Source organism: Onychostruthus taczanowskii, unplaced genomic scaffold (genome assembly GCF_017590055.1).
Source record: "Onychostruthus taczanowskii isolate IOZ18803 unplaced genomic scaffold, ASM1759005v1 scaffold123, whole genome shotgun sequence".
Taxonomy (NCBI): Eukaryota; Metazoa; Chordata; class Aves; order Passeriformes; family Passeridae; genus Onychostruthus; species Onychostruthus taczanowskii.
Window position 1 is genome coordinate 697,646 of NW_024498385.1, and position 12,402 is coordinate 710,047.

Sequence of the window (12,402 nt, forward strand, 5' to 3'; positions counted from 1 at the left end):
TGTTGGAATGTGGGAAGGCTTAATTGTTTGACAAGTGAAACCCACACTACCCTCTCCAACCCTGCTACTGCTCTGGTAGCAGGGACACCAGGGAGGAGCTCCAGACAGGTCTCACTCCACCATCTGTGTCTCAGGTCTAAAAGAACTAAGAGGATGATGGCTTTGCAATATCTTCTGAAGATATTGCACATGTTCAGATATAGCTAATTCAATCCTTGGCAAAACCAGGTTAATCCAATTGGGCTGTATATTTAACACAGCTCCCAGGCAGCTAGAATGAGTAGATATGATCATCATGGAGACACACAACAGCAGCAGCAGAGGACTATGAAAGCAGGAGGGTTTTTGCAGGGTTCATGAACTGTCCCATACATCACCATCATATTGAGAGTGGAGAGAGGGAGTCAGACAATCCATGTTTTCTGTCTCGTTCCAGCACACAGCCTTCTCCAGGCAGCAACTGGCAGAACAATAGGTCGCAGTCTCAAGCTGCATCAAGTGAAATATAGGTTGGATATTAGGAAAAAGTTTTCTGTGCAAAGAGTGATAAAGTACTGGAATGGCCTGACCGGGGAGGTGGTGGAGTCACCACCCCTGGATGTGTTTAAAAAAAGACTGGAAATGGCACTCGGTGCTGCGGTTTAGTTGAGGGTTCAGGGAACAGGTTGGACTCGATGATTTTGAACATCTCCCAACCCTGTGATTCTGTGATTCTTATCTTCTTTTAGACTCTCCCTGTACTGCCAGTGCTGGTTGCTCCCAATGTGGCAGTGGCTGTAGCATCAAAGTACGCACTCCCCTGGATCTGCAACCACAGAAAGCTTCTCTCAACACATAAATAAAGCTTGAATTTCCTCTGTATGAAACATTTGTTAACTATTAAAAGAAATCTGTGTTTTGGTAAGAACAATCAGTTCAAATGAAAGCTAAACATGATGATAAACAGGTAATTCAATTTTTGAATTCTGCTTTGCAGACACCACAACTAAAAACTGTAGAGAAGAAAAGAAAGCGGGAGCAAGTGAAATGGTAAAGAAAATATTAGGTATTGCTCCTCCCATGTTTTTAAAGACAAAAATTTAGGAAAATTCTGCCATGTTTGCAAAAAGTGATGAGATAGGCTGCCACTACTGCCAGTAGAAACTAAGAGTCTGCAAAACAAAAAATTAGGTTGGAAAGCTCCTCTTTTGTGGGACAGAACATGGGGTGTCTGCGCTCTGCAGCTCTATTTTTTCCACATTTCTCCATATATCTCAATTACAAAAAGTGTTGGAAAACATGGCCTGTGGAGATGGTGTTGAAAGAACTGGCACAGTTGTTTTCCTAGAAAGAAAGACTGAGGGAATGATTTAAAAAGAAAGAGTTGGGGAAGAGGAACAATGTAATCTTTGTCTTAGTGCACAATGAACAAAGAAAAATGCTGTGACAGTGAATGGATATTCAAAAGAAATCAGGGCAGTCGGTCACAGCACTGCCAGGCAGTCTCCATCACAAGGGGTTTGACAAGAGGGCACTCACAGATGAGCGAGTCCTGTCCACAGGGACAGAAAGCCAGGACCTTGCAGAGCTGCAGTGACCACAGGTGCTGGCACCAGGCTGTTATTCGTGAGTGAAATGCCTAAGTGCAGAATCAAGGGCACAACATCACAGTGCCTTGTGGACCCCACAGGGCCCACAATGACTCAAACCTACAAAAAATGGAGTGGGAGAGAGTTGGGGAACAGGAACACCCCCACCCCACCCCCACCACCCAAGAAGTAAATGGTGATAAAAGACTATCTGTCTGATGGGATGTGGCTGTTGCTCTCTCTGAGTAAACCATGACTGTACCTTATCTAGTCCTTTAAAGTGAGGAGATTTTCCTCTTGAGGGGTGATGCTGTCATGGAGGGAGCTGAACATGCAGAGCTGGAACAATACATTTTCCACCCAGTTTACTTTGCTGTGCAAACAGAATGAAAACATTTTCTGAAAAGGAAAGCCTGGCTGACAAAATAGCAACTTTTACCAGGCAGCTATTGCAGGGTAATACTCCATCCAGGGAATGGGCAACTTCCCAATCCTAGCAACCCCTTCCTCCCCCTCCTCTTCACTCTTTTGCTCCCTGGGGCCAAGCTGGGAGGACTGGGATGGAAATGAGCTCCTAGCTGACCCAGGACAAAGCAGTGCAGCAAGGATTTTCCAAATATAGGGAGCATTGCTAAATCTCATCTGGCTTTAGAACTCCTTGACTTGCTTTCTTTTTCTTTTATCCTTATTTTCCTTTAGGATGAAGTAGATTAAACCTAACTGCTGATTCCTAGTAGCTGGTTCCCATGGAGATGGAGGAGTAGTGGAGAGCAGCAAGACACACTTTGCCCTGGGCAGAGTCAGGGGCAGCTAGGAAGCAGCTCTGGCCAGCAGCCAGTGCTCAGCACAAAGCCTGACTCAGCCCACCAAAGCTGGCATCAAGGCAGGTGTTCAGCCCTACTAAGTGGAATATTACATGTTTTGGGAATAATGTGGAAAACTAGTAAGAAAAATAAGAGCTGCAGTTTAAGGAAGGAGATAAAATTGCAAAGAGAGGTACAAGCACTTGTGGCTGCTGCCTTCTCTGCTGGTTTGCTCAGGTAACTGCAGCAAGAGACGCGGCTCCAACTGGCAGGAACTTACCCTGTTCAGCACTGGGGTCATGCCTTGCATCTGAGTCAGCCCAAGCAATGAATAATGTGACTAATAAACATTCCTGGAGACAGCACATGCAGCCAGTTCCTGGGAAAATGACTAATCACTCTGTCATTCACTGTCCACCTTTCCTTTATCCTTCCCTGACCCAGCATCAGTGGGGAAGGTGGCAGAGAGCGAGAGTGGCAAAGCCTCCACATGTAGTCAGATGTTCCTGATTTTCTGCTACCTGTCTCCTGTTCAGCCCCTGAAGTGGAAACCACAGTGGGAACCCATGCCCAAGCTTTACCAGGAAGAGTGGAGATGTAGATGAGGGATGTTTCTAAGATTGTGTTTAAAAGGATGCAGAAAGGATCCTTTTTTTACCTATTTGAACCACTCAGCATCTTTGCTATTCACGCCTCCACTCCCGGCCGGCCGGCACCACGCAGCTGTGCTGCTCGTGCTCAGCCTGCACCGCTGCAGGGTGATGTTGCCAGCCCCGAATTCCCGCGTGGTGACAAGCAGAGTTGGAAACAGATATCTGGGGAGCTGCTCTTCTTTTCCCACAACAACAACAGAGGTATTTCCTACCCACGCCCCTCCCTACCCAACATTTCAGAAGAGCCGCTTTTGTTTTGGAGAAGCACCGCCTCGTACCAAAGCGCCCGGTATTCTGCAGTAAATTATCTTAAAATAGAGACTTCTCCCACCAGATGTTTGTCTTGGAACTGGTCTCCAAACTCTGTGACAGAAACTAAAGGATGGGAAAGGCCAGGCACGTAAGGCAGAGCAGAGGATGATGCTGTTTGTGGACCTTGGTAGAGCCCCATCAACACCAGCCCAGCATGTCCAGAGGATTACGGGTACAGCCAGTCAAATCTCCTTACTCTGTGCCAGGTCAGGACAGGTCATTAGCATCTGGAAAAACCCTCAAGTTCATAAGATGTGAATTTTCCCCCTCAGGCGACCAGAAGCTCAGACACTTCCCAAGGCTGTGTCAGGCCACTCCCACAGGGCTACACTGCGTAGACAGAAAAATCTTCAGCCTCCAGAAATATTAGTTTTCACTCTTTTTCAAACTCCACGCATTTTCCTTTTAAAACCCAAAGCATCCAATTCCATTTACTTTGGTTTCAAAGGCACATCTTGATCTGGTATACTTTATCCTGCTTTTTCCCAGCCACAGAGGGTTTCTCCTTCCCCATGAGGCTCCCAAGCCAAACAAAACTTTGCTTCTCCTGGGAGGAGAGCCATGAGTGTCTCCAGTTCCTCTGCAAGCTGTCCGTATCTTCTACAGATGTTTTTTCTTGAAGTATCATTTGAACAGGGGGCAGAGCACAGGTGCACATGATGGCACCACCACGTATTTTCCTTTTACTTTCCATTTCTAATAAGTGCCTGCATTTGTTTTTGGCCACTGCTACCTTATCTACAAGGAGCACAAGATCTGTCATCTAAGAAATCAGGGTGTCCCTTTAGCATGCAGGACAGGAGCTAGGCTGTCCTTGGCAGGAAGTTGTCTGTACCATTATCTAGATTTGCTGTAGGTGGGATGAATCTAGGGAATGTGTGTGCGGTCTCAGGGGGCCAGGAGCACTCTGAGCACAGCAAAAATGTCCTCACGTCCATCAGGTCCTTCCAGCTCACAGGCATTCAGATGAACCTGTGCCCCTGAGGAAGTTTGTGGTTCTCCTGCCATAGGCACGTGGCAGGCTGTGGGGTGCCCTGCTGCATGGTTGGTCTCTCTTCCTCCCCCCAGCCCCTTCACAGGCTCACTCATCCACTTTAAACAAAGAATTAGGGAATAAAAATCTCCAAGTTATGAAATTCTGGACCACTCTTTCAGTGTCTCAACAGCACTCTTGTTTGCCTGCTTAAATTATACTTTGGCAATCAAGGTTGCATAAGTGCTGGTCCAGTGCCTAGAAAACACAACATTTTAAGAGGACTGTGACTTACCAAGGTCTCTTGCAATAGCTTTTCTCATTATTAAAAAAAAAAATATTATACCACAGTAGCAAGTATTTGCTCTTTTTTTTTCCTAATCTTTTAATCTGTTTAAGACAGGAAAGCTTCATAATGTACAATTTTAAACTGTCAAAATTTACAGAACAAAAAGTGTCAAATGTAAAACTGGTCATAACTCACAAATATCCCCATTAAAACTGTATAATACAGACATTAAGCCACAGGTCACTTTTCTATTTTTAGGAAAGTGTGCAAAGAGCTAATTGTATAGTACATGTAGATGTTAAAAGTGATGCCATGTAAGCAGGTCTGCTGCTGCTATAAAAAATAGACAAGTATAAAATTACTTCTACAAAATTGGTTCATTTTTGTGTTGCTTGTAATAAAAAAGTAGACTTGTAAGAACTTTCCTCCTCAACAAACAACAATATTTTGAAACCAGTCATTGTAACTGTTATCCTGCTAGACAGGATGAAACATAATTTAGCTAAATCAGAGGGTGGTAAGGAGAACTGCTTGTTCCAGGACCCACATGTGAATGCAGAAATATGCTGCCCAATGGTGTGTGTGTTGAACAGCACAGTCACTGTATCATTGCAGGGTGGGATGACTGCAGGTGTTTCAAGATTGCTTTCTCTGATACTACAAAAGATAACTTAAGGACCACAAAACACAGTCACTGAGCTACTCGTAACATCACACTTTGCCTTTGCACTGATGCACAACCTTTAGCACTCACTAAACACTTAAGGGGTAGAGGGCACGGTTCATACACAAAATGCGTGGTTTCATTTGGACAGAAAAGGAGAAGAAAGGAGAAGGAATGAGAGGGAAAAAGTGTTCTTCCTTTTTTCCTTGTTTTTGGGTTTCCCTTTGGGTTTGTCACCTTCCCAGATGGCAAACATGGTCCGGCTGTAGAGGACTGCCAGCTCTCGCTCAGCCACACACACAAGCACACGACGGGTCCTCAGCACCGGCATTCCTCTCTTGTCACTTGGTCCCACACGTGTTGATGTTCTTCCCGTTGGCAGCATCCTCCACCAGCGAGATGTGGTAGTCAGTTGAGAGCGTGAGGTGGGAGATGCAGCCCACCAGCCCCCGCAGGTACTGCCGGTTCGTGTGCAGGGCAATTTCCTTCATGCCACCTGCGGGAAAGGCAGCTGTCAGAAACTCTTCACCAACACGGGCATCTGCTCCTGCTTGGCAGGCTGCACACCCAGCAATGACATTCCTAGTGCACCTCAGAAGGGAATTTTAATCTATAGGTTGCTTTGTGTTGTTTTAAGTAACGATTTTAAGCACTTAAAACTACAGAGGGGACAAGCAGGAGGTAATAAATTAGGACACTAATTATTTATTCCAGAAATTGTAGCATCAGTAAGAGCTGAATCAGCTTGTGCCCAGGTATGGGGTTTCTAACTGCCTCTTGCTATGTACCTGCCAGGAGTACCACAGAGTGTCCTATAGTGCTCATCCCTTCTTATATCCATTCCCCCATCCCACTCAGGGAGGCCTCCTCACAAAAAACAGGCTGTGGCAGACTGGAGGCTGCTGTGTGGCACCTCCAGCAGGAGCTGGACAGAGCTGGGAAGCCCTGCCTTGCAGCTGACCTTGCATCTGCGTCCTGAATGTGAATAATTAGCACCCACCTACATAGAGATCTCCATTGATATTTAACTGCCTCATCTTCCCAGGGGATTTACCGGTCCTGGCACCATAATCGTCCACGGTTACTTTGCCAGACTGTCCATCCCTGAAACAAAAAGCAAACCACTCTCGTTCATCCAGCCTACAACCAGACGGGAGGAGGAGCAGCTGCATTTCCCACTCGCCAGGAGACCAGAGCAGCTCAGAGCTTAGCTGGGCTCATGGAGAAGGCTTGGAATTGGGAAGCCTCACAGACTCAGTGTACCAAGGCCATCCAGACTTTTCAGGTTTTAGGATTTTTTTAATAGATGTAAAAGACCTGCAAAGTGTGCAGGACACATTTTCAGAGCAGAAAGTGCTGGAAAAGAATCAAATTGGACAGGTAGGGGACAGAGGGGATGGGCACATTCTGACCTGTTGTTAAAAATCAAATGTAATGTTAAAAGTTAACAGCAGAAGCTTCAACAGTAGGGAAAAAATGGGAAAGCTATCGCAAAACTTACTTTTAAGCAGTTTTGTTTCTCTAGAGCCATTTTACACATGATCAATAACAGTATTAACAGGAAAGCTACTTGATGGGTCCTATTCTCACTGAATTTGGGAACAAGTTGTGCTAAATGTCAGACTGTGATTTCCAGGGAATCAACCTCTCATGAAGAGAGGGATGCATGCTTTCCCTGCTGGACACAGCTGCCTCCCATGAGGTAATGAGTTATAAATATGAGTTATATATACACTGCAAGATGTCTGCACCTCCTCCAAATAGAAAAACTAGGTTTACACTGTCTGTGCTCCAATGCTTGTGCCAGCCCACAAAATGCTCACCAGGGAATTTTAAAATGCAGACATTAAAGAGAAATACTCTTAACAGAAAGGGTAGGGGTTTAATAGAATGTCTGTCACAGCCCAGAATAGCCCTGCATGACTTTGGCAGCCTGCCTTGAGCTGTGCCGGGCTGGCACTGTCACCTCAAACACAGCAATCTTTGTGTACACCATCCTGGGACAGCCAAGCTGCTAACAGTTCCACTCCTGAGCGAGGAGTGAGTGTGGAGCCGCAGTGATTCACACCCAACCAGCATCTTTAATGGCAGGGTGGCTCCCAGGTGCCTCCCAGATGGATCCCGCCCGCTTACCGAACAGCTTTGACTCTGTGCCACCGGCCATCGCTGAAAGAGCCGTTCACCGTGATGGAAGCAATGCCACTGCCCAAATTGTAGCTACAATTAAAAAAAAATTGAAATGTTACTGCCTTCCTGTAAAGGACTGGTTGCCTACCAAGCTGCTCAGGCATCCTTACTCCCTTTTGGCTCGGATTTTGGGGCAATCAGTGGAGTCCTTTGGAGTCCCAGCAACAGTGCTCTTATTTGGTGAAGTCAGTCTCATGGACAAGCAGCCAAAACTCCCTGAGTCGGAGTGGGCACCATCACCACCTTCCCATGGGGGCAGGAAGAAAGCCTCACGCCATGCTTCCCCAAAGCAGGGAACTATGAAGGTCAGTGATTTACAGACCTTTGGCCTAATAGGAGACCGCAGTGGGAAGTTTCAAATACAGTTAATAAATAAATTTTTACAAGAGCAAATAAGCATGCAGCCTATAACAGATCTAGAAACCATGTGAAATATAGGGAAGGTTGAGACTTGTGATATTAGAAAAGATGAAGTCTAATAAATGCAGCTGCTTCAGCTGCCACTCTAATTATTTCTTTGCTTGCTTTTTGCTTCTACTAAAATAACTCAGCAGATATAATGTCGCCATCATGTTTACACTTCAGGCATCTTAATTTCTGAGTCCTTGAGGCTTGGGCCAACCTTAACAAAAGAGAAGTAGCTGCTAGAGCACAGTGAGCTATTGAGTGCTCTGGATGAACTAGCTGCTGCTGGACTTCAGCCTGTACGAAGCAGGAGGGATTAAAGCCAACATCACTATCTCTCCAAAAAAGACTGAACATGGAATGAACTCATAGCCAGGGTGAGGTTCTGAAGAACAGCACATTAAACTGTGAGCTGCCCAGTGCAAACTGATTACCCTAAATTTGTTTCCTCTCCAGGGGTTTAAGTGAGTCTCAGGCAAGCAGCCCCTTTTACCCAGGATGCAGACACCACTCCAGTTCAAAAACAAGAGGATTTGAGTGTTCAGGATTGCATGAAAATGTTAGACCTTTGATAACAGAAATGAGATTCATATCCCTTATGAATCCTCTACAACACCTATCCCACCTTTGACAGAAGCAGGAAACAACAGAAAGAATTTCTAGCAGCAAGTACTACAGGGAATAAGGCCATAGAAAATGGAAAAGAAAAGGTGTGTTTTGGATTTTAAATTGGATCAGAACACAGACATCTAAACTTCAGCTGCAGGAAAATTCTTCAGACAAATTCATAGCCCTGATAGTCTCTTGACTTCACCTCTCAAAAGATGAAAATCTAGCATGAGGATCAACCTTTCAGAATTATTTTTTTCCTGCTTTTGTCCTTTCACCATCTTCTTTGATGGTCCCCTTCAGTAAGCAGTTATTTCTTACGAGGGTTTTATTTTGGTAGGTTAATTTTTCACCTTCCTAAATGAATGTGGAAGGTAAATAGTTCAGTAAAATTCAGCTGGTTTGGTCTAAAGCCTTTGACTATCTTCATCTCTGAGGAACAGCAGCAACATAATAAAAATTGCACTGTGTTTTGGAAACAGAATAGAGTGGCCACTTACTACCATGCATCTTAGAAAGACTGTCCCTTCCAAAGACATTTAAACAATGCACCACTTCTGCAGAGTCAGTTCCTTATTTATAAATCAATGAGGAAACTAAGAGGTTTTGTCAAGTTAGCCACCGTTAAATCACATTCAAAAAAAAAAAAAAAGCTTAAAAGAAATTAATTTAAATAGAAATGTGTAGCTTATCTATATATTCATGGTAGCAAAGAACAGCCAGTTAAGTAAAAAAAATTAGCTTAAATAATAAACTCTCTGCCGCAAGATCAATAGTATCTCACAACAATCCATGATAGTGATGGCATCTGTGGTTTGCTGTTTCAGTATTTGCCTTACACAACCTAAAGGAGCACCATGAGGAAACACAAAGTTTTCAAAACACCAAAAGTCCCAAAAAAACCCCACGCAAAAACGTGCACGTGCCTGAGTGTCTGCAAGGGAGAAACAGATGCTGGAGCAAGACCGCAGCATTTCCCAATACTCCCCAACTTCATCATTTTGACAGCAGTATTACTGCTTAATTAAGTGATTCTGTGGATGGTGGCAGAAACAAGGTGTGGTGACAGCTGTGTGTGTGTGTCACAGGGCTGGATATCTGGGGATCTGAGGTGGTGGAAGCCCTGCTCCTGTGTGCACTGTCTGGCAAAGAGTGAGCCCACAATGAGCAGTGGCACCACCAAAGTTTGTCCTCGACCCCTTCCCTGCTCTGCCTGAGATAGATTTAATAGGTGTGGGGGGGGCTTACCAAGAGTGTTTATCCCCTCATAAGAAATCTTTAAGAAAATCACAATAAAGCCCTGATGTTTGAAAAATTGGGAAGGAGGAGTGATGCAAATCTTTCAGCACATTACCTCTTCAACTTACATCCTCTCCCAGACAGCAAATGGGACCCACCATTGAACAAAGCTTTGAGGATGAGAGTGTCTCACACTGTGCCAAGGGACAAGTGCACTGTATGTGTTGTAGCAACTCCTTTGAGCCCTGTGTGTTACACAAACAAGGGAGAGAAAGTTTACCTGAATATCAACGCTCCCTCCTGAAGGCCTAGAGAGATGAAATCACTGTTAGGTCGCATGGGACTGTTTCCCCTCCACATCAAAAGGCCTTCCTTCATTGTGGTTTTAAATCTCATGAACACATTTGTTCTTGTTCCTGATACCCTGTTTAATGTAGAAGAAGGAAATAATAGTAAAATACTAAATTGTGCCAGTCTTTCAAAAAAACATAAAAGATGATGCAGTGTTTTGTCTCTGCTGGTCTGGTGGGTTACTGCCCTGCAACTCATTTACATGCTAATTTGTGAAGGATTCTGGCTCACATCCCCATTTTCATCATTTCAGAGCAGGGGAACTTAACTCATCTCTCTACACAACAGCTGCTTGGTTATTCCATACAAATAAGAGAAAATCCTTTTATTCCTCTAGCCTAGTGTGAAATCCAGCCCAAAAAGCAGATTTTGAGAATGCTCAGTAGATGTGATGCCCTCAGAAGCCAGTGGAAGAATCATACGAAGGGCAGGTCAGTAAGTCCCAGTAGGTGGGAGGTACCAAATGGCAGGTGAGGATGCTGGTGTACCCTTCTCTACTCAGTGGCTGAAATAAAGGTAGATGGCAATTTGCTGAAACAAGCCAACATTTACTGGAATGTGGGGATGTTCTAGTATACAGAGAGTCAAAAAAGTAACTTTGAGGATCTAAATGTTAGGCTAAAGCAGGAGTTAAAAAAGAGTTAAGGTCCTTAGTCTCTTTTGAGACACAAGCTCTGTATGTCTGTTCTTTGCCCTCAGGGAAAAACCAGTCCCTCTCCATGCCAGACACAGGTGTGCTATTTCTTGACAGCGTGTAAGATGCTCAAGTGTAATAAACTAAGCCACAAAGATATGCACTTAAAATGTATTTTTCCCTGAAATTTAAAAATATGGCAGAAATACTGTAGAAATATTATAAATACAGCTTAAAACACGTACATATACTACACTCTCTCACATAAGGCTCCTAACATTATAACATTTAAGAAACAGAACACTTAGGTCCACAGGAAATACATTACCTTTTCAAGATATCTGGATTATCATATGTGAGGTAACTGCGACCAATAAATTGTGGGATTTCAATTGCTTCTGTAATGGCTGAGAAGTAAATACAAAAAAAAAAAAAAAAAAAAAAAGATGAGTGTCAGATACCTGACTTGGAAATGGAAGGAAAAAAAGGGACAAGACTCTTTTATTGATTTAGTCCTGCAGTGACAGGTACCATCCAGTGAGCTGAACACACCCTGCTTTGCAAACAGGCACTGCCAGATTTTACCTAAATGTAGGGGCAGCAGTTGAGGGGGTTTAAATGGCTGACAGTCCCTGTGCTTACAGCCTCCATGTCAGGAGCCTAATGTTCTGCTCCACTACAAATGTTAGTGCAGAAAATTACGAAGCATTGGGAAAACATTGCAAATTTTCTCTTTACCCCCATTTCCACATTCCTTGATTCTCTATGTGGTTCAACACCCCCTCCTGCCAAAGACTGTGCATTAACCACCTTTGTTTATAGACTAAGAAACTCCTCCCAGCTGCTAAGAGAGCACCATATGCAGAGCACATTAGGGACCTCTCACCCTGCAAAGGGAGGCTGAGAGGCTGCACACACAACCTGTGAGCTCCCTGTTTTCTCTTTCCGTGCCTGTGACTGCACTGAGTGGCTGCTGCCTGCTCAGAGCTCACCCTGGGGTGCAGTGTGGGGGGCAGGCTATCTCAGGGAGGAGTTACAGAGTCCAGAGTCCCAGATCACTTTAGCCTATTGAAAACAACTGGGACTATGCTAAAGGCTGCATGGCAGGGGCTGTGGAGCCCTTTGGTGCATTCAACACTCCAGTGCAGCCTTGTGGGTCTTTTTCTGTGTCCCTCATACAGCATTCCTCTAGGGACAGCCCAGGTGCCCCTGTGGTGTATGGCTGGGACAGGGGCAAACACTGCAGCCAGAACTGGAGCTGGTGCACTGCTGCCCACGAAGAAGACTTTGGCAAAATAACTCAGCTGTGTGACATAAACCATGGAACATCCCTGATACAGAGCCCTTCACCAGGCTATGAGCATCAGCCCAAACAGATTTTTTTGTCGAGTGAACATCCTACAGTTTGTTGCTGGTCTCCCATAACTGACTGCTGCATTAATATAAGCCAGTTGTATAAATTACTTAAAATAGATGCCTTCATCCTACTTTCTTACTGAGGAATAATCCCTTCAACCCACAGCTAATCCCATCTATATAAATTTCAAGCTTTCCAGGGCAAGGATGCCTGCTTTCTTTACACAACACAGGGTCTGGGCTTTTAGAGCTCACTGTGACACAGATATGCAACAATTGGTGTAGTCTGGCAGCCAGCAACAGTAATATGAAATTTAGCTCTAGGTGCCAAGACTGAGAATTTTAGACAGTGATGAATG

At 44.6% G+C, this 12,402-nt stretch overlaps 1 protein-coding gene across 1 annotated transcript in view; it reads right to left on the bottom strand.

Moving 5' to 3' along the window:
- Window positions 1–4,675: 4,675 nt before the first annotated feature.
- The window catches only part of EGFLAM (EGF like, fibronectin type III and laminin G domains), a 74,592-nt gene continuing 66,865 nt past the window's right edge, over window positions 4,676–12,402 (bottom strand). The window contains exons 19-23 of the mRNA XM_041396032.1: window positions 11,016–11,094; window positions 9,983–10,126; window positions 7,396–7,479; window positions 6,263–6,366; window positions 4,676–5,758 (exon numbers count right to left, since the gene is read on the bottom strand). Coding sequence (XP_041251966.1) covers window positions 5,604–5,758; window positions 6,263–6,366; window positions 7,396–7,479; window positions 9,983–10,126; window positions 11,016–11,094 — 566 coding nt within the window. The 3' untranslated portion in view covers window positions 4,676–5,603. The remainder of the gene's footprint in view (window positions 5,759–6,262; window positions 6,367–7,395; window positions 7,480–9,982; window positions 10,127–11,015; window positions 11,095–12,402) is intronic.